The sequence below is a fragment of the Solea solea genome, chromosome 18 (genome assembly GCF_958295425.1).
Source record: "Solea solea chromosome 18, fSolSol10.1, whole genome shotgun sequence".
Classification (NCBI taxonomy): Eukaryota; Metazoa; Chordata; class Actinopteri; order Pleuronectiformes; family Soleidae; genus Solea; species Solea solea.
Genome location: NC_081151.1, coordinates 20,772,663 through 20,800,658, shown reverse-complemented (window position 1 = coordinate 20,800,658; position 27,996 = coordinate 20,772,663). Strand labels below are relative to the sequence as shown.

Here is a 27,996-nt window from a genome sequence, read left to right as displayed (position 1 = left end):
CCCGCTCGTTTTATACCCGAGGCCCTGAAGAGTGAGACACCATTAACCTTATCAACCATCTCCACGACCACTTTTTCCATCCACTTCATTAATCCGTTGTGGCACAAACTGATAAGAACAAATGTCAGAAAGTCAAAACATACTTCCATCGGCAGAGCACAATGACTACGGATGATACACGTAATCCCGGGGTTTTGGTTGCCTGGTAACCAAGGGTTATTATTATTTGTCAAGGGAGGGTCATTGGTTTAGGATTTTCTTGGCAATTTTGATTAGCAGCAGCTGGAACGTTTGTTCCTGTTTAATTCTGTAAGTGGCCTGAGAGCATTGTAATTAGATTTCTGCAGAGCATTTCACAAGCGTGAAAGCAAGAAATGTCACCTTTGCAAACCCTAAAGTCTTCTAAAGAAAGTGATGCTACACTTTTAATGGGTTAAAAGAGTGTAGACCAGCTGTTTTTTAACCTTATAGGATAACATAAATACACAATAAACCCATTTGAACCTAAATAAAATGATTTCTGATGCTTAGTTTTAGGATGCTGTAGTGAATGCCTTCGTTTCAGCGCAGTGGAGGACAGTTCTGCATAAATGGAGGACTATTTAATCGCTGGCGATCTTCAGGGGGGAACCCATCTGTTCTCGTTCAAACATCTGAAATGTCAAGGATGAATATGGATTTATTTTGTGTTTCATGCGTCCTGTTTACTTACTTCCTGTAAGTTCCCAAGTCCTGCGTCCTTGGTTGTGCTGGTGATAAATCCTGCGCCTACGACTGACTTGTAATTCAATACAGAGATGTGTGTGTGTGTGTGTGCGCGCACAGATTTTTGTTACCTCTTTATGACCTTTTCTGGTATTAACACTTACCTTTCCCGGAACAGTAGCCCTTGTGGGGACTAAGAGGCCCGGTCCTGCAAAGGCAGGGCCTCATTGCTGAAGCCCAGGTTGAAGTTCGGGGAATTGAGTTAAGGTTAGGGTTCTGCATCAACTGGTTAAGGTTAGGGGTAAGTCAGTGCAGATTCCTAACAAGGATACCCACACAAACCTGTGTGTGTGTGTGTGCACTGTATATCATATTTGTACTACATTTGTACTCCCACATGTACTTTTACTGATATTGAACGCACATTTGCATGTTCTCCCCCCTGTGTGGGTTGCAGATTTATCGATTAGGTAAATTGGACACTCTAAACTGAGCATATAGGTGCAAGTGTGAGTGAGAGTGGATGGTTGTTTGTCTCTATGTGGCCTTGTGATGGACTGGCGACCTGTCCAGGCCCCGCCTTCCGCCCTAGGTCAGCTGGGATTGGCACCAGCGCCTCGCCACGACCCTCATATGGAGGATAGAAGTGTTAGAAGATGAATGAATGAATGAATGAAGGAACACGCATTTCTATCAGTCTGTATCTCCATTTGTGTTATAATACGTCCTTCATAGGCACTAAAAAACAAAAATGCATTTGAACATTAAAGACAATGTCAATCATAATTAAACTGACATGAAATATCTGGTTTCATCTTTTAATAACATGGGATCAGGAAGAAAGAAAGAAAGAAAGAAAGAAAGAAAGAAAGAAAGAAAGAAAACACCACCATGATGGTACAAACTTCTGGTGAACTCTCTGGGACGCTGGTGTCACTGTCAACACAGGTAATGTCAATCCAGACGAAAGAGCCAGAGAGACATTGTGAGGTTAGTAGGTCATGTCTGCCCTCAGCTCGAAGCCGAGGTGCTCTGGATTACATCACGACAAAGCCACAAACGCGCCAGACACCCGAGAGTGGGTCAAGTCAGGAGCTGAGATCTATTTTTCAAAATCTAACGACGCTAATATTTACTGAAAGACGTCCAGAGAATGCTTGACTTGGGGAACCACTCCCAGCTCAGTGCATCGAACCTGAAATTGAATTTTCCCTCATTGTTGAAAATAATGTGGACATCTGACATAGTAATTAAAATATCTCACTTTTTGGACCAGTGTATGATTTAGTGGTCCACCTGTTTATTGTCGTATCGCTTCACCACTTGATCATACGGCGACCAAACATCAGGAGAGTGAATTTATATTCTTAAATTCCACTATCCATCTCATTTTCTGCATCTAACCTTTATCCTTTCTTCAGAGCAGATGGAAGGATCTTGTTGGTATGACCTGGATACCTCTGCATTTTATTACATCTCTCTTTTTTTACTCTCTTTTAATAACCTCCTTTTCTGTCGTGAGTTATATATCTGAAATTGTCTCTTTTCTGTAACTATTTGTACGGTCTGCGCTGCAAGAAGAGATCTTGTATCTCAATGGGACCTTCCAGCCTAAATAAAGGATAAATAAAAAATAACGCACTTCAAATTGTATATTCCTATGTGGTAGTTGCTGTATTTTTCCAGCAAGTAGAGACAAAGATAAGGAATGTGGGGAAAAAAGACTACGTTTTCACCAACATATAAAAACATAAAACAACAAATCCCCAAAAAACTAATCTGTTTTATATGAAATACTACATTTAGCCTCAGCTACACAGGAATTATGATATCATTGATGTCAGTCACTTGAAACCTACATAGTTATTAGGAAGAATGCCGCTGCCCTTTTTACTCATGATTATTATTATTATGAATAATTATGCCTCGAAATAGGTTTCTGGCGTACGTTCCTTGGAACTAGAAACAGTGCTTTTGACAGGCCATCCATTTTTCTGTTACTTACACCTAAGGAACCGCACCTCTGTGATTGTTAAGCAGACGTGAGAAACATGATCCCCATTTGACTTTTTATGGCACCAAAGTGAGGTTTCTTTTATAGTTTATAGCAGAGGCATTCTACACGTACCCGCGGCAAGTTGTGCTGACATTTATTTTGTCATTTTTGTGCCTTTTGGGTCAGCACCCATGAGCATGCCAGTGCCTTGGTTTGAGCAGTCCTTTTATAGCTCCAGCTCAGACGCTGCAGACAGAGTTTTGGCCAGTGCCCCAAAACCTGCAGAAGAATTCTTTACAATCTTGGCACCTGCTGCCTATTGTTTTAGAGCTGATGCTTTACTTGTGTCTTGTAGAGGAGCACATGCCTGTGAAAACGATCTAAAATATCACATATCTAGGACTTGGATGAACGGGTCATGAATGTCTCGTCCTATAAATTTCACCTGCATGAAATTTGAGAGTATTTGTTTTATTCTTTTTTTTTTTATATAAATACAGGCATATGTGTTATATTTTACAACACGTCAGTTGCGTGTCTACGACACACTTTGGATTCATATTTACAGAGTGAGAAAAGGAGTCGAAATCTAAAGGAAACCATTCTGTAGCTCCGCTCCTCAACACCTGCATAAGATATCCCTCAAACTCTTCCAGCAGTCACCATCCAGCTGTTAATGCGCTATAACTGCCGGGGCTGTTGGAGTCAGTTTCCTGTTAAACGTTTTATTATTTTAGCCATGAGTCAAACACTGGGCCCATGATTCAGAGTCGTGATGAAGATTGCAGACAACTTGATCCCATATACTGCATGGTTTTTATTATGATCAGTAAAGTGTGTCGCACACAATTCTCAAGGATCAAGAGTTTAAAAAAAAGATATAATGTGAGATCAGAAAGTTTAAACAGATGGGGGTTTTTTTTATTTACAACTTTCCAACGCAATTCCAACAATTTACACCCTACACAAACATTATTACTGTGACATTTCAGTAAGACACTGTTCCCACTTATCTCATCAGTGATCACTGCTGACATACAGTGTTCCTTGAGTGTTTAAATTCGTGAAAAGAGTGCCACAGTGTGGTGAAAAGTGGTACAAGGTTGAGCACTCTGCTGTAAACTGCTTGAATAATGGAAGTGTTGTCCTCATAATATGCTGTCGTAAACATGTACCGTGGCATAATTCTACCATGCAGTTACAATAACATAAATTATTATTATTATTGTTGTAATTCATTGGTGGTTGTATTTTCCCGTTAGTAATAATAATAATAATAATAATAATAATGATGATAAAATTGTATCTTTTTTGTGAGAAATCCCTGTTTTCTTTGGTGATAACTTATTTGTGTAGGTGAGTTTGTGTTGTGGTCATCATATTTGTTGCATTGGGCTGTTGAACGGGCCACACCTGTATTCGACACGTAAACATGGCAGTTGTGTGAGTAATAATGATGGGTGCTGTGGATAACCTTCTGCCTGTGTGTCTCTGCTGCTGCTCTACTGTAAAATGCATACAAGGCAAGCCCGTGCAGGGCTGTCCAAGAAACCCCATCGACGAGACAAAACTCGAGGCGTGAACGTGGCAGCCATTTTACATCATCAAGAGTGAATGACTGGAGCCGGACCAGTGCCGGGAGTTTTACACTTTTTCTGTATTTTAAATACCACATTTATCTTCCTAAATAACCAACACCATACTCGTTGGTGAGCCAACGGCAGGTAGGGCGAATGCTACTAATTGGTCACGCGATTTGTGTGTAATTGATAGCTAAAAAGTCTGAATCGTGCGGCGCTGTTTCAAACAATGTGGAAACTGGTGGTGGTAGGGAACGAGATCTCCAGACCGGCTTTTTGAAAATGGACTCTTCCTATGTGGCGGCACGCTGACAAACCACGCATATAGCAAGCTGCCCCTCTCGCTCTCGGGGCGTCGGTGGACTTAATTACAATTTGAAGTCGCGGTTTTGTCATTTATTTATGTCCGTGCGGACAAGTGGCGATATAACAATGGCCTCGCTGAAATCCCGTCCGAATTAGCATTGCTAGCCGAAGCTAGCCCATTTTGACAGATCGTGGAATTGACATGCTCATTGTCATTGTATGCTAACCGTAGCTAGCTGGCGTGGCTAGTTATCTTTGGCGTAAATTAGCAATCCTCCGTAACTGATATACTAACTGTCATTCTTTGTGTCTTATAACACACTGGGCGTCTGTGCATTTATAGAATACGCATACGGGCGTATCATATTATTATGCTTAAGAAAAAAATCTCTAGTTAGCTTGGTTGCTACAACATTAGCTGTGCAAACTAGCCCGCGAGCTAGCCTCAACGTGTGCGAGTCAGTCCCTCTCATAAATCTAACGCCATAGTCGTCGGGTAAATTAATCGAATGCGAGTACTTAATATACGCTGTAGAATAACTTTTATAGGTGGAATCTACGGGGGACTTCAGTTACTTTAAACAATTTACATAGAGTTCTAACCTCAGAGATGACACGTGCTTACCGATATGATGCCATTAATTAGCATTCAGTATCTGTTGTACTACATATACAAGCCTATATTAACCGAAATGTAATAACAGCTGCGTTAATATTATGTCAAAACCTCGCATTGCTGTCCACGTTTTGCTGAGTCCAGATTCAGCTATGTGACCGGGGCTCGGTTAGATTGCCGCCATCCACGAATTTCTGCCCCAGTATCTATCAATACAAACGGGGGGGGGGGGGGGAATATTTGGGTCGGTCATTAACGGGATAATGGTTTGAGTATTTGCTTGTGTGACATAAGTGTCAATAAACAAAATGGGTGCACACTCAGTGGTCAGTCACCGGAAACCGGGACTCACTCTGATGGAGCACGTGTATCAGCTATCTAGCTTGTGCTGAAGTCAGCAGTGAGAAGGTAAGCTAACATGTAATTTAGAGACTAAAGCAAACAAGGCTTCTGCTGCAGCAGCTATCCAGCGGGCTGAGATACAGGCAGTAGTAAGTGATCTTGCCTCCAGCCAAGTTGCTCAGAACAAACGAGAAAATAAAATGCTGCAAGATGGACACAAAGTCTGTAGTTCAACAGTTTTTACATTTATATTGGCGATATGGTATGTGCATTGTCTGCTTCTGGGTAATCGTTCTCAATATTAACCCATACTGGGTTCTACCTCATGCAAGCTGAAAGCAGTATTGAGTAGGGATACTGTGTCATAGTGTCTTAACCACATGACCACATTAACTTGTTTAAAACAGCGTAACATGTTGATTGTAATGTGAGCACAGCTCTGTATCCAAGATCATTAATGGTCCTATACGTATTTGCATAAAGTGTGTATTTGTTTGCCTGACATGTCAGACTATACACTCTCCTGAACAAATCCCAAGTCTTGCCCTTGACCCAGGATTAATTTGGCTCATTGCATTCATACAGATTTCTGGAGACATGGCCACAGAACATATTAATGGAAATGGTCCAGAAGAACCAATGGATACCTCTGCTGCAGTTACCCATTCTGAGCACTTCCAGACTTTATTAGAAGCTGGTTTACCACAGAAAGTTGCTGAAAAACTAGATGAAATTTACATAGCAGGTAAGGCACAATGAATACACTTGCATATTCAAATATGCATTTTTTTGTTTTATCAATTTTTGCATGTACTGTCATTTTATCACATTTTGAATGGGGGAATTGGTTTCCTGAAGCAACTTTTTGTGGTTTCCCACCAAAATGGGTACTGCAGTGCTACAAAATATATTACACATAAATGGTGTGAGAATGTGTATATGACTGCATTTGCATTCCCAACATGGTTGCATGATCACCGGTGTCGGGGTGAATATGTCTTTTTGTAGGAGTGTCTTTTGTCATCCGGTCCAACATTCAATTCTATGAAATTTACTCACATTGCTTTAAATTAATGCTGGGTGATGTAGAGGGTGAAATTATGTCTGCTGCAGCCATAAGTATCTCATGTTTTGGTGGGACCTGACGTTTCTTCTGGGGTGAGCTGCAGAAACAAAATTTCGGGGGTCATTTTAGTTTTGTTTGGCTAGTTGGATCTAGAGAAGTAGTAGTCTGAAAAGTAGCCTTTTCAGCCAGATGGGACTCAAGCAGAAACAATGGCGGCAGCTGTCTGGTGTGCGGCTGCATGGGACAGGTGACGGCCTCTCCATGGAGGAGAATGCTGACTGGCTCATCAGAAACTCCCGGCCATAGTGTAGAGGGGCATTGGCATATCAAGTTGCACCATCACATCTGTTGTGATTAGTTCCTGCAAAAACATGGTGGTTAGAGAATAATGTGCAGCCTGACTACTGAAAACTGCTAAATTCAATCTGGCCAGTCCTACTTATTCCTTATATCTTCCTATTAGTTATCATTACAGATTATTACAGAATATCAGTCATATAAATGGGCTCACATGTAAACCACTATCTTTTATCCCTTAATTTGTTCTAATTTTTTTTTCTCCTTGAATCACAGGATAAATGGGAAAAGTTTCTGGTCATAGCTCCTCATTTCTCTCTCTGTTGTCCCCCTTTCTCCAGGTTTGGTGTCACACTGTGACTTAGATGATCGAGCGATTGAGGCTCTGAAAGAGTTCAACGAGGACGGTGCTGTGCAAGTCCTTTTGCAATTCAAGGACAGTGACCTCTCACATGTTCAGGTATGCATATCTAACTGTTGCCTGAAGCTTTAAAACAAAGTGGGTGATTGTCCTGTATGTCAATAATATATAGTGACTTGTTGTTGCACAACATGTTTCAGTATCTACAAGATATACTCTTGCTGTCTTGTGTAACAGATTCCTCGTGATAATGACATGAAATTGTTTTGTGATGCTTTCAGAATAAAAGTGCCTTTCTTTGTGGCGTGATGAAGACGTACAGACATAGAGAGAAACAAGGGACCAAAGTGTCAGAAACCATTAAAGGACCAGATGAAGCCAAAATCAAAGTAAGACCTTCAGGCCGTTATGTCTTTCAATGCAGAGATGTGTGTTACATACTTTGAAATTTTATTGAGCTTTTTTTTTTCCTTTTTTCTTTTTAAATTGGCTTTTCTGTCATCAGGCTTTGCTGGAAAGAACTGGCTACACACTTGATGTCACAACAGGCCAGAGGAAGTATGGCGGTCCCCCACCAGAGTCTACCCCCTCGGGGGCACAACCCACCATCGGTACAGAGGTACAAAATGTTTACGTTTTATCTAAATGTTGTCCATCTCTCGCCTTCACTTAACATTTGAGAATGAACGGTTTCTCGTTCATACCATGTTTCCTCTCCACCTGACAGATATTTGTGTCCAAATGATGACATCATATAATGTGCTGGAATGACTTTTGTCACTATGAAGGTTACCGCTAAGATCTGAATGGACACTCCATGTAGCTCATCTGTCATTTATCAATTTTCTTTTTTGTATAGTGAATAAAGTCACTTAACTTGTCCCCCCTTCTCACTTAACATTTCAGAATGAACAGTTTCTCGCTCATACCATGTTTCCTCTCTACCTGACAGATATTTGTAGGCAAAATCCCCAGAGATCTTTTTGAGGATGAGCTCGTCCCACTGTTTGAGAAAGCTGGTCCCATCAGGGACCTGCGTCTGATGATGGATCCCTACAGTGGCCTGAACCGAGGCTACGCCTTTGTCACTTTCTGCACTAAAGAAGCTGCACAGCAGGCTGTCAAATTGGTATGTTTACTGCCATCATCGCCAGAAAGATTAGGTGTGATAAATTGTAGTGACCTTTGAGACATAATATTGGTATATTAAATGATGCACAAGGGTGCAAAATCACAACCATATCTAGTTAACATTGGCTGCATTCTGCCCGTTTGGTCCCTTGCCTAAATGATCCTCCTTCCTTCTGCAGTGCAACAACAGTGAAATTCGACCGGGTAAACATATCGGTGTGTGCATCTCTGTGGCCAATAATAGGCTGTTTGTTGGCTCCATACCCAAGAGTAAAACAAAAGAGCAGATTGTTGAAGAATTTGCAAAAGTTACAGGTGAGTGTGGGCTATCATTTGATTTAGCTAATTTGTTCACATTGTGTCCATATGATGACATCATATAATGTGCCGGAATGACTTTTGTCACTATGAAGATTACCGCTAAGACCTGACTGGACACTCCATGTAGCTCATTGATCAATGTTTTATTTTTTTTTGTATAGTGAATAAAGTCACTTAACCTGTCCCCTTCTCTTTTCTCTGTAGAGGGTCTAAATGATGTCATATTGTACCACCAGCCAGATGATAAGAAAAAGAATAGAGGGTTTTGTTTCCTGGAGTATGAAGACCATAAGACAGCAGCTCAGGCCCGTCGCCGGTTGATGAGTGGCAAGGTGAAGGTGTGGGGAAACGTGGTGACTGTGGAATGGGCTGATCCCATTGAAGACCCAGATCCAGAGGTCATGGCCAAGGTAAGGCACAGAGCCAAGTTCATCAGTAGCAGGCTGGTTTTTTTCTCCCTTGTTCCTTCAGTATTATTTGTTTTTTTCTTTAACAAACACAAGCCTTCTTTTTCCTTTTACTAGGTCAAGGTGCTGTTTGTGAGGAACCTAGCAAGCACTGTAACAGAGGAGATACTTGAAAAGGCCTTTAGTCAGTTTGGCAAGTTGGAGCGGGTGAAGAAATTGAAAGACTATGCTTTCATCCACTTTGAAGAGAGAGATGGTGCTGTGAAGGTATGGGCAGAGGAATAAAACTAGCCCGCCCTTTGACACAAAATATATATGCTTAACCTTATTGCAGTGATATTCATCATAGTATCCTGTCCTGTTTGGTTTCATAGGCTTTGGCTGATCTCAATGGCAAAGAGCTTGAAGGAGAAAACATTGAAATTGTCTTCGCCAAACCCCCTGACCAGAAGAGGAAAGAGCGCAAAGCTCAGAGGCAAGCAGCTAAAACACAAATGTGAGGGCAATAATGCAGTTTTTTTTTCTTACTCGTAATAAAAAAAAAAAAAAAATGTAAGCGTTGCTTTAAGGCAAAAAGCCATATTTAAGTTGAGCCTGTGTATCCTTTTAGGTATGATGAATACTATTACTATGGGCCTCCCCACATGCCACCACCAGCAAGAGGCAGAGGCCGAGGAGGGCGGGGAGGGTATTCTTACCCTCCTGATTACTATGGTTATGAAGACTATTACGATTACTATGGATACGATTACCACAACTACCGGGGTGGCTATGATGACCCATACTATGGCTATGAAGACTTCCAGGGGACTGGGAGAGGACGAGGTGCAAGGGGAACAGTGCGTGGTGGTACCAGTCAGACCAGGGGCCGTGGTACTGTCACGGCGAGGGGCCGGCTTATTAACTTCTCCCAGCGAGGAGGCCCTGGAACAAGCAGAGGTAAATAACGTGTGTAACATTGAATTTGTCACAGTGGTGATGTGGCTTGATTTTGCTGTTCCAGACAACTGCTCTAACAGTTTGTTTGTAAAAGTTACATTGTTAGGAGTTTATTTTTTGTTTTAAGTCAAAACGTTTTATAATTTTTCAAAGTTGACTGTCCAGGTCAGTAAAATGACATATTAAATGAAAGCAGCTGTCAAGTTAATCCCGCAACCTATGCTGCTGGTATGGATTGAAGTGATCCTACAAATAAGGCCATACAAGAAATGTACACAATATTTTTTTTTAAATTTGAACGGGTACACCTGCCTATTTGCCTCATAACTAATCCCTGGTGGGTGTCATCTTTCAGAACAGCCAGTCGGCTTGTTGCTGCCAGCAGATGGAGGTCACAACATATTGTATTTTTAAGGAGGCCAGCTGAGTCCCACCATGGTGGCACAAGGCTGTCTTGAGTCTGAATGTTGTGGAATTCGTTCTGTAGCTTGCTGTTTGATGAGGAATTCTTGTGTTGTTGATTTCTAATTGTAATAGTCTTTCCTCTCATTGGTCCAGCAGGAAAACGGGGCCGAGGGCGGTCCTGACCTGTCACAGTGGATACTGACTTGATGTGTGGGGTTAACACCGTAAGCTGCAATGGATGTTGAAACAAAGAAGAGCATGATGAAAAGGTCCAATGATATTCCAGCCTTACAGAAGAAGCATCACCCCCCCCCCCCCCATATTTTTCTTTTTTTTTTTTCTTTCTGAAACTGCCACCTTAAAAAGATGACTAGAGGATTTTGGATACTTGCCACAGCCTCTTTGTCCTGAGTCCCTGTACCCAGCCCTGATATACAGGGCTCCTTGTATTGCCCTTACAATCCACCCCTTCCCTGTCCCTGAACATGCCATTTTTTAAAAATAATTATTGAAGAATTTGCACTTTTTTAAGTTCTTAGGTTTGAAGTGGCTCAAAGGAGCTTGATGCTATTGTATATTTTTGTGCTAATCGCAATTTTTATTGTCGGAATATCCATGTTAATCTTAATCGTTTGATCTGGATGTTTGAAAGAGAACATTTGCAGGTTTTTAGGGTGTACCCACCTGGCATGGATAAGTCAGGCATTCCAGGAAAGTGGTTCTTTTCAGAACTTGTCTTTAAAGGGTTGGTTGACTACCTCAGTACCGAGGACTAAACTACCCGGCCTGTACTGTAAATAGGGAAACTATATTGATGAAAGCAGGGCTTGTTTTCAAACAAAATATGCACAAGAGCTGCAGCATAAAAGTGATGTACTTAATGTAAAATAGTCATTTTTGCTGCTGCTCTGACACTGCAAACAGTCAAACTGGGCATGCAAAACGATCTCATATGATGAGTCTGAACAAGCCCTGCTTTTATCCTATTTTGTACTGAATTAGCTGCCTTGCTTCTTCAGAGTATGTAGTTACTGGTTGTATAGTTTTTTCGGATAAAAAAAATGTTACTTTTGTAAAGGCTTCTTCACAGGCATCCAACTGCCTTTGATTAAAAAAAAAATAAGAACAAAAATAAAGCCCTGCAGTGTCCCTTTTGTGCCACTGTATCATTCAGGTGGGTTTGTTTTTATATTGACAATTAATTTTCAACTTCATAATAATGTCAAACAACTTAATCCAAACCTTGAACAGTGTAAGATCATGTTAAGAAATGATTCCTTCCCAGCTCCAAAGATGGCAACCATGTAGAACATCGAGTTAATCTTGATTGGATAGCTGAATTATCCTGTTGCACAGCCAGTGAGCATGTGTTTAACGGTGGCTGCTTTGATTTTGGTGAGGAGTCATAGTCGCACAGTGGTGGCAAGGGATACTGCAGTGAATGATTTCTCTTTCCAGGTATAGCAGACAGGAAACTGTGCCCTTCAAACCCAGTTTTCTATACAGTTAACTCCCTCAATAAACTCGTAACAACCACCTTTTGAAAAAAAGATGTTAGCAGTTTTAAACCATTGTTGGTGGCCAACAACGTTTTTTGCATTCCTGCAAATAAATTGTTTTATACTGTAAAATGGAGGTGAGTGTAACTTATTTTTGTAATAAAGTTTTTGATTTCTATCTGTGTCTTTATGATGTGCTCCGTTTGTTTTAAAAATGTGCTTTTGATGAATGTTTAAAAAAACGAAATAAGAGTTAATTTTACAATAATACGTTTTACTACAAAATAAAGCCAAGTCAGCATTACACGGACACAACTACCTGCAACAAAAAAACACCACCTGCGGGCAATGAAGCGTTGACAGAACGGCGCGATATGTAAGAGTGACGTCACGACTGTGCACGAGGGGTTGCGTTGGGTTACGTGCGTCTCGGGAGGGACCTTACTTGCTAATGCTAGGCTAGCGGGTAAACGATGCTCTGAATTGGGGGCAACTGGTCAATAACGGTGGGAAATGGCACGTTTTTCTCTTCCATGCGTCCTCGGTATACACTAGCGGCTAAACGATACTCCCCCCCGCATGGTGGAGAGACGCCTCTCCTTTTACTGGGAGTGTATTACATTTTGAGACCAAGCGGTTTTTTTGCGCAAGTATCGTCGCTGTTACACTTGTATGCCTGTAAACGAGAAACGCCAGTGTTTTCTACTGCTGTCCGTGGAAACGCAGCAACGGAGGTGACATCACACGCTGACGGGCAGGGAGAGCGTACAGAGGAAAGGTGGACCCCAGAAATGACAGCTGGAGCGCCGCAAAGCTAAACACTGAGTGGCCGAAGTCCGGAGAGATAGCTCGGGGGTCTGTGCTCTGCAGATGCCGCCGCGGTACTGCCGCTAATCTCACTGTGGTTACACAGCTGTACGTGTTCTGCACCTCGATTTGACCCGAATCATACAAAACACGCAGCCTGCGCCGCCTTTCTGCAAATTCATGATGGTGTCGCTGCTGGACTACACCGTTCATAATCAGTGAGTAACTGCTGGTGTTGATGGCGTAAAGAAAAAACGAAGCTGTCGCTAAAAAATGACGAAATGATGGTGCTCGAAGGTCGCTGCTGCAGTGCACACCCTTAGTCAGGCAGCCCCAGTGTAGTGTTCGTTATTTCCCAGTAATATGCAGTGAGATACATGTGCACAGTTGAGGATGGGATGCATCAGAGATCGTCTACGAAAACTGAGGCGCGGGATAAAAGTGGACCGGGTCAGAGAGCTGGGCCGACAGTATCCCGTCTTCTGCTTCCTGCTGTTGGTCCTGCTGCTGTCCACTGTGCTTTTAAGCAGGTGAGCACACTGTTCTTCTTACATCTTACACTTTACATCCAGGAGTGCTTCAATGTCTTTTTTTAATTGCAGTGCACTTGTTATGGTTTCACAGATATATCCACATTATTATCGTGTTTTGGTCCTTCCTGGCTGGAGTTGCCACTTTCTACTGCTCTTTGGGACCTGAGTCTTTGCTACCCAATGTCTTAGTCTCCATCAAACCAAAGATCAAGGTGGGTCAGCAATGGGCCATAACGGATTGGGTGCAATATCTAATTGTGATTTTTCTTACAGACATTGTGCCTGTGATGTGTGTTTTTTGTTGTTGTAAAACTTCAGGTTTAATATTCATTGTGTTGTAGTTTCAAAACAGGATTGAACATTACAAAATGACATCATCCAAATATGAACCATTCTGCTCTAATACACCAATAACTTAATTTACTTAATATATGAATCCTTCCTATTCACATGTATTCATAATTGCTTTCATGTAAAATATCATGGTTTACAAGAGTAAAAAGATCCATGTTGCTATAACTTATCACCCATATCCAATTATAACAGTCATCCAATGCAGTTTCCCCCACCAAAATCTGATTATGTCCTCCTCAGTCCACACCCTACATCCTCAGAATGTCATCAAAATCTGTTGTTTACTTTTTGAGTTGTGCTGCTCACAGACAGACAAACAAATGAGCACAGAAAGGTAGGTTGAAAACAGAGAAAATAAGAGGCACAATAATGGCAGGACCCCCATAACTGTTGTTCATCTTTATAAACGCTCTCTTGCAGTCGTACCAACAGGAGTTGTTCCCACTGGGACACAGCTGTGCCGTGTGTGGAAAAATCAAGTGCAAAAGGCACAGGTGAGTGAGTGAGTGAGTGACCTGATTACTGAGTAGGACAAAGGGATAGAAGCTGTGAGTGTACAGTGTTTTATTGTCACCTTATCTGTTGTGTCAACAATAGCTGTGCTGAATTGATTAAGTCTTGCAACACACTGAGTACCAATGCTACATTGTCTACTACTAACACTGGCTTTACTTATACAGGTAACAGACAGTGTAAATCAAATAAAACGACTTAGAAACTATGCTAAACTGGCACAATTGTTGTTTTTCTTTCATGACAATTGCGTTTGTCTATATACACATTAGGTTCTCATGAACGTGCTTGTATTATTACATTATAAAAGATGTTTTACCACCCTCTAGTGGTCAGTCAAGATTCTAATGCTTATTTTTTTAATTGCTAGACCGACCCTATTACTGGAAAATTATCAGCCGTGGCTTGACCTGAAAATTCCCTCAAAGGTTGACGCTTCTCTGTCAGAGGTAATTCAGGCATGGATTATTTTCAAACTGCCATTTGATTCATTCATCGACATTTTAATCTAATGAAAAGGATGTTTTTCTCCTTAGATTCTGGAGCTTGTTCTTGAAAATTTTGTGTATCCTTGGTATAGGTAAGCTAGTTTTCTGTACTTAGTTTTTTCTGTCATGTGAGACATAATATGTGTTACACTGAGTGACAATGGCTTTTTTTTATTTTTTTATTTTTAGAGACATCACCGATGATGAAGCGTTTGTGGACGAGCTGAGAGTGACTTTGCGTTTCTTTGCGGCTGTGTTAATCCGCCGCACCCAGAAGGTGACAACCTGTACTGTACACGTCAAAATCCCTGAAATCCTGATTGACTTGCTTATTTTTTAATACCTTTTAATTTTTTTACTCAGGTGGATGTGGCGTCCCTCATCACACAAAAGCTTCTGAAAGTGTCCATGAAGCACATTGAAATAATAAGCAAAGCCAGACAGAAAGGTATTGCTGACTACAACCACCCACAGTCTATGTGTCACTTTGAAGTGAAACGGTACATTCCAGCACACATGGAAATGAAAAGCCATTGTGTGAGTCAGTACATGAAAACATAGACTTAGCCTGTTTGCTTTTTTTGTAGTAAAGAACAGTGAGTGTCTTCAGCAAGCTGCCCTGGAGGAATATGGTCCTGACCTTCACGTGGCCCTCCGCAGTCGCAGAGATGAGCTTCTCTACCTCAGAAAGCTGACAGAGATGCTATTCCCTTACATTCTGCCACCTAAGGCTACAGACTGCAGGTAACTCATGTCACCAATAGTAATAGTTAGAATAAGTAATAGTCATTTATCCAAATGGGTCACAAACCATGACCCCATCTGCACATTTTGTCGTCTAAGAAAATGTCTGGAAGTATAAACACAACACAGATGTCGATAAGGATCGTTTGTTTTCCACTTCCTTATTTCCTGCTCCCTTGTCTCCTCACTCCTTTCAGATCTCTTACTCTGTTAATAAGAGAAGTCTTGGCCGGTTCTGTCTTCCTTCCTTCAATGGACTACTTGGCTGATCCTGTGAGTTTAGACACACAGTGGGGTGGATTTATATTTAGCGTGCATGTTTACTGATGTTATCGTGAGCAAGATGTGCTCTTTTAGTACAAAAAAAAAAAAGTAACCGACAGTATTTATTTTCCTTTCAGGACACAGTGAATCATTTAATTTTGATATTCATCGACAAGTCCCCTGTAAGTATGCTTTTAACCCGTGTGCTCTAATTATATGTGTGTCTTAAAGTCATTGCTGAAAATGTCTGTTATCTACTTTGTCCATCAAGCCTGAAGAAGCCACAGAGCCTACTTCAACACTGGTTCCTTTCTTGCAAAAGTATTCTGATACTCGCAACAAAAAGCCCTCAGTAGGTTATTTCCCTCTCGTGTAAAAGCGTTTAGTGATGAAATGTTATTTTCTAATCACTACATAAATGCATGCAACATCCAATCAAATCAAATAAGCCACGAGATACTGCATGTACATCTATTATTTACTGCAGTCCCAGTATGCAGAGTGTGTTCACGCTTCTCTTCCTCTCTCAACAGGTGCTGAAGCTCGAGTTGAAGGAAATCAGAGAACAACAAGACCTTCTCTTTCGTTTCATGAACTTTTTGAAGCAAGAGGGGGCCGTTCACGTGCTTCAGTTCTGCCTTTCCGTTGGTAAGGTTTCAAAAGAGGCCTTTTTGAAGTTGTCGAAGCTGTGATGTCAACCTAACTAAAGACACTTTGTGTAAAAATGTTTTTACTTCACTTCTCAGAGGAATTCAATGACAAGATACTGCGCCCGGAGCTGTCGGACTCGGAGAAGATGCTGCTTCACGAGGAGGTGAAGAAGATCTTCGAGACCTACTGTTTGGACGAGAGTGTCGACAAGATCCGCTTCGACCCCTTTATCGTGGAAGAAATACGCAATAGTGTGTTATGGATTACCTCACAGTGATTCTAATTGATTGGGAAGTGCATATATATATGTATAATTCTGGATATAATTTGATTAACAAATGTATTTTGCGTTTCACTTCCCAGTCACAGACGGCCCATATGAAGAGGTGGTGAAACTGCAGACCATGAGGTGTTTATTTGAAGCCTATGAGCACGTCCTGTCCCTCCTGGAGAATGTTTTCACCCCCATGTTCTGTCACAGTGATGAGGTTCGTACCGTGTCGCACTGTTTAACTGCATGTGTCTGAGACTTTATTAACCAAATGTTTTGTTCTGTATTACGTCTCTTGTTATTTTCTTTCTTTCCAAATATGATTGTATTAGTGCAGACCTTATATTAATATCATGCTGATTTTTTAAATTTTATTTGTGCCAGATGTAACAAAGCTACATCTTTTTTTTTTTTTCCTAACCCTTTTTTTTTAAAGAGTTCATTGACTCTCTTGCGGAATTATCCTCATCCGATGTCTCAACCACCAACCGCTATCGTCCGTGTCATCAGTACTAGAGGCGCAACTGGCCAATGAGCTGCAGCTGGCTTAGTGCCAAGCTGCCATGCGATTTCACCCCTTAGAGGCTGTTTCATTGAATACAGCTTGGTGTTCCACAGCAGAACACTGTCCTGCATGAATAGTATGTCTGGAAAATAAAATCATCTGACATTATTAGATTATTTTTCCACACGTTCTTCCCCCAGATGAATTGTGCGGTCATGATTTTTATTTATTCTATTTAAATACAGCAATTTACATCAGAATTAAACTATGCTGTGTCTGATTGTGCGATAATTTCTGATTTCATGTCACCTTTCAGTACTTTCGCCAGCTCTTACGAGGCGCTGAGTCACCGGCAAGGAATTCCAAGATGAGCAGGTAGGCGTCACTGATCATTTAGTATCAAATGTGCAATTAAAACACAGAATGCTTAACATTTATTTATTAAGAGAAAATTAATTAGTGTTATCTGAAGTTCCCATAATTTAAAATAGTACTGATATTATATACATATTTAGAAATGTTTGCAATTCTCTGTATTGATGATGATGACTGCAATATGAAGAATATAAAGTATAAATACACAAATAAATATGAAGCCACACAACCAATTTTATCTCAATATAGACTTACAATAGGCATAAATTAGCAATACAATTTATATATACTTTATTTTGCATCATGATCGTTGATTTAAAGGTAAACTGAGTTGAGCACAGAGATAGAATGTCATGTTTCTATCCTGGGGTGCGGTGTGTATGAGGCCACGGTGCCCTGCCACTAACTCCTTGTGCATATTGTTCCAGAAATAGCCTCAGTTTGGATGACATTCGGTGAGTATATGGCATCAGTGTGCTGATCAAAAACAGTGGCTGGCTGAGCAGTGCTGCTGCTGCACGCAAGATTCAAAATACACTCCATTCTTGCCTGACTGGTCTACAGAGGGAGATTTACTTTACAAATCCACTTGGGGTTCATTTCAATCAGGGAGTTCAGTCCAATAAGCTCTAGTTGATGATAATACATCATTTCATTGGGGGATGCTATTTAACCGTTACATACTGCACCTGTTTAATTTATTTTAATTTAATTTAATAGACAAAATGTATCTTAAACACCAGTGTAACACCCGTTGTACTCTTCTTCTCTTGTTTACGTAACTTCTGATATTTCCCCTTTTTTTTTACATTTATAAACAAAACATGAATTATTTGAATATAATACAGCAGTGTCACTTCAGTTAAATAGTTTAGTTCAAAATCAATAAAAGGTAATGAAATAAAATAAAACCACATGACACATGCTGGCTCATTTACAGTACATGAGCTTCACTCTTTCCTCCATCCATCCATTTTCTACCACTTTATCCTCCACATTCAAACACAGAATGTTGTTATATCCTGCCATAAGAATAAATTAATTATTTTAACAAGGTCCACACCAGCATAATAATAGCACGAGTGATGATTCATCATCAGGCTACTCAAGAGTCGTGCTACTGAACACATGCAAAGGTCAAAGTTCAGTTGCAGCAAACTTAAGATTGCATGCAGAGCAAAACATCTGGGGATGACAGTTGACTGGCTCCATGTTTCAGTTCTTCTGGTTATGAAAGTACTCGTGTTATTAACTGATTCATTAAGGAAGAATTTAAAAAGGAGCATCAGTCATGCCACTCAAAGGAGACAGAAGAAATAGTAATAATACTGACCAACTAGGAGCCTAAACTCCCTCCATGTCTGCGATGCACTAACACCACCACCCTCTTCCACTGTGCCTGCTATCCATAAATGTATTTCCACCACCATGCTGTGTCTGTGACTCTATGTCCACTCTTGATTCTGCAACCTCCATACTGCCTGCCCTGGTATGATCCATGGTCCTCTCCCTCCTCTTGCCCACGGGAACCTGACCCTGGTCTGCTCATAGTCCTTGGGACTGGAGCCCCGAGTCCCCGTCCTCACTGTTCACGGCCTCTGGCAGCACTTCACCTGCATCTTTTAATTCCCTCCATGTCCAGTCCACAAACTTCACAACCTTCCCATACGGCTCGCTATCCCACCGCCACTCATCGCCCAAGTAAGTCAGGGTCCATCCGTGTGTCGCAGGCTGCTCAGTGTGATGTCCTGCTGTCCTGCTGTCCTGCTGTCCACTGTCGTCCAGTGTGACCCCAGTCTCAGTCAGACGCCTGCATGATGGGACTGCTGCATGGGATCCTGTTTTTATTTGTCATGTGTCCCCTCGTCCGACTCTGTTGTGCTGTTCAGACAAACAACGCCCTATTGTTTTTTGACCATGATGACTTTTCAGTGTGAAGTCTATTCAGAATGACACTAAGCCTTTTTTTTTTGTTTAACTTAAACTCACTGGGACTCACACAGAGCACCTGTGATGTTGTGCATGTTTCCTGATCCCTGATTGCTGTGTTGAGCTTTTTGGCCCTGCAGCAATTTTAACAAACAACCAAATATTGTGAGATGACTGAATTAACTTTTTTTTTTGGCTTTGGCTACTTTGGTTTTACTTTTACTTGAGCCTTTTCCTCCTGTGTTCAATCATCATTTAAATGCAGTATGCTGCTCCTTCTGTCCCATTTCCTTGTCCACATTATCTTTGTTGTAACCTCTATGAAGTTGTGTCTTCAGCACATGCACATCTCCCCCCCCCCCAGCGTGCATCATCTAACAAATGCATCATTTTTGGCCTGCAGGAACACGTCGAAGCGGGGCGAGTCTTTTGGGATCAGCCGCATTGGCAGCAAGATCAAAGGAGTGTTCAAGAGCACAACCATGGAGGGAGCCATGCTGCCATCATATGGCTTAGTAGAGGGAGAAGATGATATGGTAAGGCAACGTACACATAATCCAAACTGTTGTCATGACAATAGGTCTCTGCTAGACTCGAGTCTGGATTTAAACATAAATGAATGTCAATTATTCCGAGGTGTGACATTTCAATCAAAGCACTGTGTTGTTACTATCACCACCACTTGGGGGCATTGGTGGGTAAAGAAAGTAAATGTATCAAGTCTGTTTCCCCTGTGTGACCTCTAGAGTACGAATAGAATAGAACAGAATTACCTCTGCTGTCCGTCATAATGTCTGCTTATCATAAATTAGCAGTTTCGTGGGATCCAAGCACTATGAAAAACAAGAAAATCACATGTAAATAGGACATTTTTCCCCGACCATATTGTATGAACAGATTTAGTAACCGATCTTCTGTGCATGGTGCAGCCAAACAGGATTTTGTAGCAGACGGTATCATACTTTTTCTTACATTTTTCATCCTGTACTCGCTGGATGAGGACATCCTGTGTTTGCTTTTTAGTTTCCCTTTTTTGTTTGCTGAGTCATACAGTATTTCTAACATCTACAGCACGTCTATGGCTTTATAAGCTGCAAACTGACAAAGAGAACACACATAAAATGAGACCGACGTACACATTAACAACTCAAATTGTAAATAAGTTTGAATTTAACAGTTGAACTCGGAAGAACCAAGAAAAGGAGGTTGTTCTACCTGGTGTTTTGAAAGAGCAGCACTTGACCACTGTACTCCGCTTGTCCTTAACCTCCCTCACTGTCTTCCATTCAAGGTGGAGGAGGCCATGATGGTGCTGGAGGACGACTCGCCCATGGAGGCAGCCTCTACACCCAGCACCCCTCGAAACCTCTCAGCCTGGAACATCACAATCCCTTACATCGATTTCTACGACGACGATGTGAAGAGGGAGAGGATTCCCGTGTTCTGTATTGATGTGGAGCGCAATGACAGGAAGGCAGGTGAGGCCTAAAGGACCCGTCCTTCTGCCTCAGTTAGTGTGATCGCTCACAGTTTTACTTATAAACTATAATGTCTTTCATTCCGATAAATAAAATACCAGAAATCAGCATGCACATTAAGTATTAATCTTATTCTATCTACTTCATTTTAACATTTTTATAAGTGATTCAAACTTCATTTTTATCCCAAAAGAGACTTGAAATTAAGTGTATTCCTCATTAGCAGTGATTTTAATGAAGATTGCTGGGTTTTTTTTATACATTGCTTCCATCTATACAACAGAACACATCACATTCAGTCTTTCCAAACTACATATTCTTTTGGCAACTCCTCTTTAATCTGTGTGTGCAGCTTGAGGCTTCTTTGCACAAGTGTGAGGCATTCAGGGGATGTCTGTAAATTGTAGTTACCGAAAGCATCGCTCCACAGTGCACACGCCTCTGCTATCAGGTGCCACGCTACAGGTCATTTCTCAAACTGTCGCAAACAGGAAGTTAACGTTGTCGCTGTCTGTCTTGTTTGTGTGCAGTGGGACACGAGACGGAACACTGGTCTGTGTACAGGAGATACCTGGAGTTCTATGTGCTCGAATCAAAGCTCACCGAGTTCCATGGTAAGTTTTCTGCGTTTCGTTTCTCCAATTTAAAAGGAAGCGACCTCTGCACTGAGATCTGGACTTTAAAGAAATGCCAACGTAACCAGGAGATCTTTTAAAAGTGGACAGGGAGCAGAGCTTAAAATGTTACAGAGAACAAACTATACAGTGCTAATGAAGAAGTTAAACACCTCAAAATCACTTTGGCTGTGATATATTTGAACAGCCCTCATTTGCTATATATAATGCACATTACATGCCGATTAAGGCACCAACATATCAAAACTGAGGAGTTCACAGATCCACAGATCCTTCAACAAAGGGTGATGCTAGAAGATCCAAGAGAAGCAATTTTACACACACACTGGCATGTTATTCTGGACATAACCATCTCAGGAGCGGGTTAGGTGTGCAAGACAAGTTGCCATGGCAATGCTTTATCTCCTGGTAAGATGTGATCCACTGTCACAAAATGACCTAATTTACTGCAAACCCTGCTTTGTCGTTGAGGCATCTGTTTTGTTATGTTTTGTTTTTTTCTTTATTCATTGCCATGAAAGAGACATTTACCGTCTAAAACAGTCTCATGGATTCCAAAGAGTTTCCAGATCGTTGCATCCAAGGGTGCGGTTTTAATCATTAAATTTCAAGTTTAAAAAAAAAAAAAAAAAAAATGGTAGGAGATGGGGGTCAGCGGGGGAAAGCAGAGCAGGGAATGAAAGCCGGGCAGCGAAAGGGGTCAGATGACTGAGTAGCAGGCAGAGGGATGAGGGGCACTGGCGACTGGTGACCCCGATGAATCAATATGGGACTCGCACAACCTCGCAACTGCTGTTCTCTTTTCCCGTTAATACTCTCTGTGAACTCTCACACGGCCCAAACCCCCTCCCCCCGTAGGCTCGTTTCCAGACGCACAGTTGCCTTCGAAGAGGATCATCGGCCCGAAGAATTACGAGTTCCTCACATCGAAGCGGGAAGAGTTTCAGGTGTACCTTCAGGTCGGTGTTTGAGAAGATGCTTAAGACTTCTTCTTTCATTTTATGTGACTCCTGTCCAGACCACGCACTGTTCTTTAGTGAACACTCTGCAGCCTCTCAGCAGAGGAAGTGGGCTCCTGTAATTGTGCCAATATCTCACCAAAACCTTTATGTACTTAACGGTAACTGCGTTTTTATGACTGACATTCATCTTAAATAACAGTAGCAATGGAGGATAAGTGCAGATTTAATTCAGTTCGTTATGTATTTTTAATTCATTATGCTTTTGTGTTTCCTCTGCAGAAACTTCTGCAGCACCCAGAGCTGAGTAACAGTCAACTCCTGGCCGACTTCCTGTCTCCTCACAGTATGGAGTCTCAATTCCTGGACAAGATGTTACCCGACGTGAACCTGGGTAAAGTATACAGTGCATTCTGGCTGAATGAGACGTAGAGAGTAAAGATAAAGGCCAGCGAGATGGATGGGGTTTTATTTTGCAGAAAATTGCCAAAGACACTGGGAAAATGTTTGATCAGCTTGACTTTGGGTTTCTGTTGAATGATACTGCGACAGATCCATACATCACTGAGATAAAGTGTTTGTGATTCACAGGGAAAATCATCAAGTCAGTTCCCAGCAAACTGATAAAAGAGGTAAGGAACGTACTGCCTCTGTCACTCCATATCTATATTTGACCCTTTTTATGCGTCTGATTTATCTGATTCTCAAGCTAGGACAAATAAATCTTGAAGAGAAGTAATACATCACAACTTATCCATTCAATGTTTGCTTTTTTATTATTATTATTGTGTCATGCACAATAAATATGCCCAGCCCAAAAGGGTTTACAGGGTGCCATCATTTAAAGATACAGAGAAGCAAGCCAAAGAAGAACATATATTTTATATAAAATAAACCTCCATGACATGTTATCGAGGGAAGGCTTCCTATTCTTACCTGAGCAAATTAAGACCTTTGAACTATTCATTTCTTCAAATTTGCTTTAGTACAAGATTCTTGATTTGAATATACTGTATTTGCAATTTTGGTTTTATCAAAAAAAATTTTTGCCATTTTTCTTCAAATCTGGATATTAATTCACTCTAAATTGTGTTCATGCTGCATGATAAATAATTGCGTTATATATATATAGATATATATATATATATATATCTATTTATATATATATATATATAGATATATATATATATATATATATATATATATATATAAGTATCCTCTAGATATATATCCTCTAGAACAGAGGTCTCAAACTTGCGGCCCTCCAATTGATTTCCTGAAGTTTTTTAAGGCAAAGATTGATTTTATATCATAAATAAATTTTTTATATGTTATATATTGTTCCGTATCAACACTTGTTTTGACATTCTGTGAAATATCCAAAATATTGGTTCTGCAGTTGCTTTTTCCCCAAAAAGTTGGACTTTTTTTTAACTTGAGCAGCCCCCTCCTGACCAGACTCAATGCTCAGTGGCCCCCAGGTCACTTGAGTTTATAGACCCCCTGCTCTAGAATCTCTTAAGTCCACTCTGGATGTTGTGATTTATACTGATATTTTGCTTTTTCACCAGAAAGGTCAGCACCTGGAGCCTTTCATCCAGTCGTTCTTCAATTCCTGTGAATCTCCCAAACCCAAACCGAGCCGACCTGAGCTCACCATCCTGAGCCCCACATCGGAAAACGATAAAAAGGTTGGCAATCTGAATTTAAGTCACTCAAAGCAGAAAATGTCTTTAGTTCTGGTTTACAGTGCTGAACCCGCCCCCCCTTCTCTCTTGTAGCTCTTCAATGACCTGTTCAAAAACAACGCCAGCCGATCAGAATTGACTGAGAAAAGACACAATCAGAACTACTTCTTGGAAATGATCACTGTTGACGGGTTGTACGACTACTTAATGTATGTGGGTAAGTGGAGTTTGTTCATCGCAATCTGCCCATCGTCTCACCCCATTTATAAAAAATACTTTATTAATATTATTATTGACGACGACAATGTTTCTGTGGCACTCTCTTTTAAATGTAGTAATAAAACTCGGTGTTCCTTTTTCTTATAGAAGCAGTGACGTTTATTAAAGATGTAGAGCAGAATTATAGGCTCATGGTCATGGCCGTGACGAGTACACCACTGGACGGCTGATGTTTTTATTCCCCCTCCCCCCCATCCTCTCTTGTTCCTCTCTTTTCTCTCGTTCTTCATGGTTGTCAGGCCGAGTTGTCTTCCATATCCCTGACTGGCTGCACCACCTGCTAATGGCTGGCAGGATCCTGTTCAAGAACACTCTGGAGACTTACACAGACTACTACCTTCAGTACAAACTGGACCAGGTGGTCCAGGAGCACCGGCTCGTCTCACTCATTACCCTGCTGAGAGGTACACGGCAGGCAATTACATCAACGATATGGGGACACATTTTTAGTTTAGTTTTACTCTTATCATAACACTGTTTTGCCATGAACTGCCTGAAAATGAGCAGCTAATTATTCTTATTTATATAGACATTTAGTTTGCATGTTCTCCCCGGGTTCTCCGGTTTCCTCCCACAGTCCAAAAACATGCAGATTTGGGGATTTGGCAACCCTCATGTGGAGGATAAAGTGGTAGGAGATGGATGGATGGATTATTTATATCGCACTTTTCCTAACAACGTTACAAAGTGCTTAACGGGTAAAACCAAGTAGGTTCAATACAAAGTGCATAACAATCTTTTTTGGGGGCAAAACAAAGGGATTCTGTGAGCAACAAATTGTTAAGAAAGTCAATAAGCATTGTAAGCTCTTCTGAGCACATGGAGGATTTCCTCTGCTTCCATCACCTGCCTCTAAAACAAACCCGCGTTTCAAGTCTTTCATTGGCTAATAGATTTTTATTTGTTTGTATTCATGATTAGATGTTGTGTATGTGAATGTCGGGCTTCTCTGCAACAAATTGCCCCATAGGGAAAAATAAAGTTGTATTGCATAAGAAGTAGTAAAAGAAACGTGGTCAAAATCAGTCACGTTGTCGACTTAAAGAATACATACTTCAAAAAGAATAAGAACAGTGTATAATAAGTACATGCAAATGATTCATTTCCTAAATCTTTTCACTTTTTCTAGACACCGTCTTCTGTGAGAGCAGCCCACCGCGCTCCGCCCAAGACAAGCAGAACAGGGCGAAGAAGACGTTCGAGGAGATGATGAGCTACATTCCAGGTATTCATTTTTGAAAATGGTCCTTTCCACTCACAAGACAAATGCACTGATGAGACCGAACAGCCCGATTTCATAAATACATTCATAAGCCATTTATCTTCTATCAGACTTGCTGGGGAAGTGTATCGGAGAAGAGGCCAAGTACGAAGGAGTGCGTCTGCTCTTTGAAGGATTGCAACAGCCGGTTCTCAACAAACAGGTACACACACACACACACACACAAGTGTCTCCTGAGTATATGTCTCACATAGGACTGAGATACAAGTAACGACTTTCTTTTATTTACCTTCCTCAGCTCACATATGTGCTACTGGACATCACCATCCAAGAACTTTTTCCAGAGCTGAACAAGGTGAACTGATGCTCTAAACTGTATGTGATCATGTAAAAAAACTAACAAAAAAGAACATTTCAAATGTTTTTTTGTGTTCACTAAGAGTTTATTTCCTCTGCAGGGACAGAAAGAGACCACTGTGATGGCTCCATGGATGTAAGAAGAACAACAAGTGTTCATCGGAGACGGGCTTAACAACGTCGTGACACATTCATTTATCCTCATCCTACCGCCTGCTGTAAATAGCATTTTTTTTTTGTAAAATAAATTATTCCCATAAATGATGAACAATGTTCCTCGTGTCTTTATGTCTCAGTAAAAGTACTTGTGTTCTGGCGAGCGTGCTGCAGTATTGACACTTTTATTATTTTGTGAAATTGCCGTTCTAAACAATACGTAGTCAATTCAAACAATATTTTAATATCGCAGCAGTGATAGTAAGTGTTACCTCACATCGATGATAAAAGTACTGTATATCTAAAAGTACCATTTTCTGTGTAGAGGAAGATACCAACTAATATATAGCCAAAAAGCTTAATTTCATTTACAGATTGTTGGTGTGTTTTTCTGTTTTTTTTTCACTAGCAACAATTAGCCTTTGTAATTTGGTGAAAATACTCACATTACTAAGGTGATAATTCTTGAAAAATATCAGGTTATTACTTTAAAGTTAAAGAAATGATCTCGAGAGACTTGGTTAATTCTTTGCACTGTCAAAATGTTTTCCGTACATTTCAGTGAAGCATTGTCCTTGAATGTAGGCAGTGTGGTCACTGCTTCAATTCCTTTACGTCCCTTAATATAATAACACGTATATAAATTAACATATATACGTGTGTGTATGTGTACGTTTCTTCATTTTTAAGCCATTCTTAGTATATAAGTGATTGATCTGTGGGATCAAACAAGTTTCTTCACTTGGACAGTGAGTCGACCCTGACGCCGTCTCGCCTTCCAGTTCACCTTGAAGGCAGCGAGACGCAGTTATATAAGAGTCCTCGTTCATTTATCACAGTGTTTAAAGCACAATCACAGGGTCAGGGACGAGCATAAATTCACCAGCAACCGTGCAAGGCTGCGCGCCCTCGTAAAGACAGACGAGCTCCTCAGCGGCCACAACAGAGCGCACAAGCTCCATGTTTACGATGCACTTTGGAGGAAACTCAAATGTCCATATCGTCTGCAAGAACAATGACAGCTCCGTTTAGTCTTTATGGCATTTCCGATCTGCGTGTGGCTCAAAAACAGTGCTCTGTGCTACTTTTGAATATTTAATTGATGCGACTCGTGAAATGAGTGGGCTATGTTGGTCAAAGACACTGCACAGCGATCAGCGGTGAGAGGTCACGTGATGAAAATGGATTAAAAGACCTTTAATTGTCAAGTCACGTCAACTTTATTTCCAGTGCACATTTCGAAAAACAATCAAGGTTTGACTTGAAAGTGCTCTACAGACTTGAAGGCACAGAGGTGGGTCTTTAAAAGCCATTTAATCAATTTCCATGGGTAACTCGTTCCAAGGTTTAGGGGCAGCTACAAAAAAGGCCCGGGATTTGGGCACTAAAATGTAAAAGCAACCTGTTTTTAGACCTCAGAGCTCGGGACGGAGTGTGAAAGGAAAGGAGGATAAAGAGGGGTATAGATGTGCCAAACTGTTAAGAGCTATAATAAACCAGCAATAAAGATTAGAAACGACTAGGAAGCCGGTGGAGAGAGGAGTGACACAGGTGTGATGTGTTCTCTCTCTTCTTTTTTCCAGCGTTGTGGATCACTTTGGTAATGACATTTTTTTTCTTATGCACAAATTATTTGTACATGTTCAGTTATTTTATAGAAACACAGGATGTTGAGAATGATGACGTGATGACGGCCCTCGATGAAAAGAGAAGACATGACCATCCGTGTAAAATATTCATCATAATTAACGAGACGATCCATATTTTAGTCTACAGGAAAGGGATGGACCGACAGACAGGCAGACAGACAGACAGAC

General features: G+C 41.0%; 2 protein-coding genes across 11 annotated transcripts; both read left to right on the top strand.

The window, feature by feature from the left end:
• The first annotated feature begins 4,266 nt into the window (after window positions 1-4,266).
• On the top strand, window positions 4,267-12,149 carry LOC131444389 (heterogeneous nuclear ribonucleoprotein Q). 4 transcript variants are annotated; one of them, XM_058614655.1, is made up of 12 exons: window positions 4,267-4,425; window positions 6,131-6,290; window positions 7,250-7,368; window positions 7,551-7,658; window positions 7,775-7,888; window positions 8,222-8,398; window positions 8,580-8,715; window positions 8,926-9,131; window positions 9,246-9,395; window positions 9,503-9,624; window positions 9,739-10,067; window positions 10,629-12,149. In XM_058614655.1, exons 2-12 carry the CDS (start codon window positions 6,143-6,145, stop codon window positions 10,652-10,654), a joined length of 1,635 nt encoding a protein of 544 aa, XP_058470638.1. In that variant the 5' UTR covers window positions 4,267-4,425; window positions 6,131-6,142; the 3' UTR covers window positions 10,655-12,149. The 4 variants fall into 4 exon arrangements, with proteins under 4 accessions (XP_058470638.1, XP_058470636.1, XP_058470640.1 ...); XM_058614653.1 differs by having other exon boundaries at window positions 10,626-12,149; XM_058614654.1 differs by lacking the exon at window positions 4,267-4,425 and adding an exon at window positions 5,450-5,611 and having other exon boundaries at window positions 10,626-12,149.
• A 233-nt stretch (window positions 12,150-12,382) lies between these two features.
• Window positions 12,383-26,287, top strand: LOC131444387 (sorting nexin-14-like). 7 transcript variants are annotated; one of them, XM_058614647.1, is made up of 30 exons: window positions 12,383-13,308; window positions 13,403-13,523; window positions 14,086-14,159; window positions 14,549-14,627; window positions 14,715-14,758; window positions 14,856-14,943; window positions 15,030-15,114; window positions 15,254-15,410; window positions 15,608-15,683; window positions 15,812-15,856; window positions 15,946-16,026; window positions 16,208-16,322; window positions 16,421-16,576; window positions 16,689-16,813; window positions 17,418-17,476; window positions 17,905-17,931; window positions 19,028-19,177; window positions 19,809-19,941; window positions 20,697-20,883; window positions 21,414-21,497; window positions 22,377-22,477; window positions 22,760-22,871; window positions 23,069-23,109; window positions 24,049-24,168; window positions 24,259-24,382; window positions 24,684-24,848; window positions 25,574-25,669; window positions 25,777-25,868; window positions 25,965-26,021; window positions 26,125-26,287. In XM_058614647.1, the coding sequence occupies exons 1-30, from the start codon at window positions 13,172-13,174 to the stop codon at window positions 26,161-26,163; spliced, it is 2,970 nt and encodes a 989-aa protein (XP_058470630.1). In that variant the 5' UTR covers window positions 12,383-13,171; the 3' UTR covers window positions 26,164-26,287. The 7 variants fall into 7 exon arrangements, with proteins under 7 accessions (XP_058470630.1, XP_058470629.1, XP_058470632.1 ...); XM_058614646.1 differs by having other exon boundaries at window positions 26,107-26,287; XM_058614649.1 differs by having other exon boundaries at window positions 25,965-26,041.
• The last annotated feature ends 1,709 nt before the right edge of the window (window positions 26,288-27,996 follow it).